The sequence below is a fragment of the Aegilops tauschii genome, chromosome 7 (assembly GCF_002575655.3).
Source record: "Aegilops tauschii subsp. strangulata cultivar AL8/78 chromosome 7, Aet v6.0, whole genome shotgun sequence".
In the NCBI taxonomy this organism is placed as follows: domain Eukaryota; kingdom Viridiplantae; phylum Streptophyta; class Magnoliopsida; order Poales; family Poaceae; genus Aegilops; species Aegilops tauschii.
The window spans coordinates 497,633,012-497,636,200 of NC_053041.3; the positions used below are offsets into that span (position 1 = coordinate 497,633,012).

Here is a 3,189-nt window from a genome sequence, read left to right on the forward strand (position 1 = left end):
TGGTGTAGGGGGGCCAAGGCTGCAATTTGATATTTTATGTGTTGCTCGTCGGTGCTAAACTAACAGATTTGAAATGCACCACCTCCTAACTTTGTTTTTGTCAACAGTGTTATCTTAGTTCTTCTGAAGATTGTTGGATTATTATTCCCTTGGTGGAGCCATATGTTTATTAATCTGTTCATTTTTTATGTATGGTGTTATGAAAATTCATACCATCTTTTGCTTTATTTAGTTGCATAATTATTATTTTCTCTCAAATGGTAAAACCTTTTTGCCTACGATGCGGAACAGTCATAGAATACTACTCCCCCCGTTCATAAATATAAGATATTTTAGGTATTTCTGTATGGACTACATACGGACTGAAATGAGTGGACGGACATACTAAAATGTGTCTATATACATTCGATTTTTTTTAAAGTTAGAACATCTTATTTATAAACAGAGGGAGTAGTAGTTTTTAGAGAAGGACAACTGCAAAAGCTTGAGCCACTCACTCATTATTCCATAAAAATCCTCATTCCAAATTCCTGTCCTGTCCCACTACTGGGAGCTGGGCCCACTAGTCACAACACCTGCATTTCATTTTGGAGGCAAGTAGGAACATCAACCTATTCCCCCCCCCCCCCCCCCCCCCTCCCTCTTTTTTTAGGTAGGAATAGCAAGCATTTCTTGATTGAAGTTTTCTAGAAGACGAGAAATAAATTTTCTGCACACGCCCCCTTAATATTCTTCAGGAGAGTTAATTAACAATATAAGAGCAGTGTTGAGGATACCCAGGTCTTAAACAAACCCCCGGCTGTCTTGGTTGTCCTGAAAATAGGCGGACAGGTTCAGGAGAAGCTTACTGGCAGGAGCATATGTTTATGCTCAGAGAAACAAGATCCTCGGTTGCTTTGCCCCCTGCTTAAGTCCTGTCCTCAGAAATCCGAAAGCTGGTTGACTTTATATTCTTATCTTTGATAAAGCAACGGACAGGTTGTGCCAGATGGCCAACCGGGATCCTTTGTGGGGTGTTGGTCCAAACAGCTTGGTGTTGCCAGGTATGCTGGTCTAGTCAAAGGATGGTAACATGCTTCCATATTTTTTTGTCTTTCTTCACATTTTAATGCGTAGAGAATGGTTTTGAAGAATAATAACTCATGAAAGTTTTTTTTGCAAATAATAACTCATGAAAGTTGCTAGTGATTCCCATTTTATTCGTGAGGTACATTGAAACTATAATTTTTTTTTCAAACATAATAGACTTGAACATATGAGGGTCATCCGGCACTGTCCGCGGATTTTTAGGGGTGCGAATTTGCTAAGTCTGGTTGTAGATGCTCTTACAGTCTTCGTCAGCCACAAAGGTGGTCGGTGGTACACTTTTAGATGAACAGAACATGTGAATTTTACAAAAAAGATCACATGTTAGAGTTTTGGCCCGTTTCATCTACAAAAGAAAACTCCCTCATGTTCCAAACAAGGAAACCCTAAAATTAGTTCTAGAAACATGCAAGATGATGATAATGAACTATTTGGATAGTAAGGCCAACTCCAGCGCGCGACCCCATCCCATCCGAGTGCGTCCGTTTGGGGTAGAAATGACGAATAGCGCGGCCCAACACACGGCTCCAAACGGACAAATGTCCGGATTTCGTCTGTTTTCGACTCATTCCCGGCCCAAACTTGCGTCGAGTTTGGGGTGAAACGGACATCACGCGGACGGACTGGACACACGCCCTTGTCCTCCCCGTGGCCCGCCTGTCGGGGACACTAGCAGTCCATTCGCCTCCAATGCCTCCACCCGCTCTCCCCCGCCCCACCCCGCTGCCGGCGCCACCACTATTCTCCAGCTGCCTCCTTACTGGTCACCCCATCGACCGTCCATAGCAAACCACGTCTCGACATTGCCGCCACCACGCCCGCGCTTTCGTAGGAGTTTTGGCCGTCGCTTGGAGGAGATTTGGCCGTCGCCGTCGTAGCCGGTGCCAGAGGGGATATGACCGCCGGCGACGGATGTGGACCACGACAGCTTCCGCCGAGTGCTCCAGAGCAAACAATAGCTGGCCGCCAACCACCCCTGCTGCATCGAGGTGATCATCGCAGCCTCTTTGCCACCACGACCGCAAGGTGTTTGACACTTTGCCCACAAAGGTATGGACAGTGGAGATGAATTTTTCTTCCACCACTTCATTTATTCATCGGACGATTCGTCCTCGGATGACGAAGATCTTGTGGTGGCTGCACTGGTCGTTCACGACCACATTGAACGGCAGCTTCCTCGGTACAAGGGGTCAGTCCCTGGCTGTGCTCCCAACCTAAACCGCAACAAAGAGAGAGGCCATGCACTGCTCTATGCCGATTACTTTGCGAACACCCCGCTCTTCAAGCCGGATAAATTCTGTCGCCGTTTCGTATGGCAAGGCATCTGTTCAATCGTATCCGAGAGGGAGTGGTTGCTCATGACCCATACTTCGAGTGTAAGACGGATGCCCTTGGCAAGCTTGGATTCTCCTCTTACCAGGAATGCACCGCGGCCATCCGCATGCTTGCATATGGAATGCGAGGCGATCTGGTGGATGAGTATGTGCGTATGAGTGAGTCCACATGTCTGTTGTCACTGTACAACTTCTGCAAGGCCGTGGTGGCAGTGTTTGGCCCTGAGTACTTGAGGCAGCCAAATGCTGCTGATACAGAAAGGTTGTTGGCGACCAACGCAGCTAGAGGCTTCCCAGGCATGCTTGGCAGCATAGATTGTATGCACTAGGAGTGGAAGAACAGTCCATTTGCTTTGCAGGGCCAGTACAAGCGGCATGTTAAAGCGTGCACTGCCATATTAGAAGCGGTAGCTTCGCAGGATCTTTGGATATGACATTCTTTCTTCGGCATGGCAGGTTCTCACAATGATATCAACGTGCTGCAGCGTTCTCCAGTCTTCGCAAGGCTTGCAGAAGGCCACTCCCCACCTGTCAACTTTGAGATCAACGACCACTAGTACAACAAGGGATATTACCTAGCTGATGGTATATATCCTCAGTGGCCAAATTTTGTGAAGACAATCTCGAACCCCCAAGGTGAGAAGAGAAAGAGATTTGCCCAAATGCAAGAGAGTGCTAGAAAGGATTTGGAACGTACTTTTGGTGTGCTTCAATCCCGATGGTGTATTGTTCGAAATCCTGCACTGACATGGGATGAAGGGAAGCTTTG

General features: G+C 47.0%; 1 protein-coding gene across 1 annotated transcript; it reads left to right on the forward strand.

The window, feature by feature from the left end:
* The first annotated feature begins 2,398 nt into the window (after positions 1-2,398).
* Positions 2,399-2,977, forward strand: LOC141027301 (uncharacterized). Its single transcript, XM_073504295.1, has 2 exons — positions 2,399-2,738; positions 2,877-2,977. Exons 1-2 carry the CDS (start codon positions 2,399-2,401, stop codon positions 2,975-2,977), a joined length of 441 nt encoding a protein of 146 aa, XP_073360396.1.
* The last annotated feature ends 212 nt before the right edge of the window (positions 2,978-3,189 follow it).

Coding starts and splice junctions, on each gene's coding strand:
- LOC141027301 (XM_073504295.1), top strand. CDS start 2,399: ATGGCAAGGCATCTGTTCAATCGTATCCGAGAGGGAGTGGTTGCTCAT. Junction 2,739..2,876: donor CATGCTTGGCAGCATAGATT/GTATGCACTAGG, acceptor TCGGCATGGCAG/GTTCTCACAATGATATCAAC.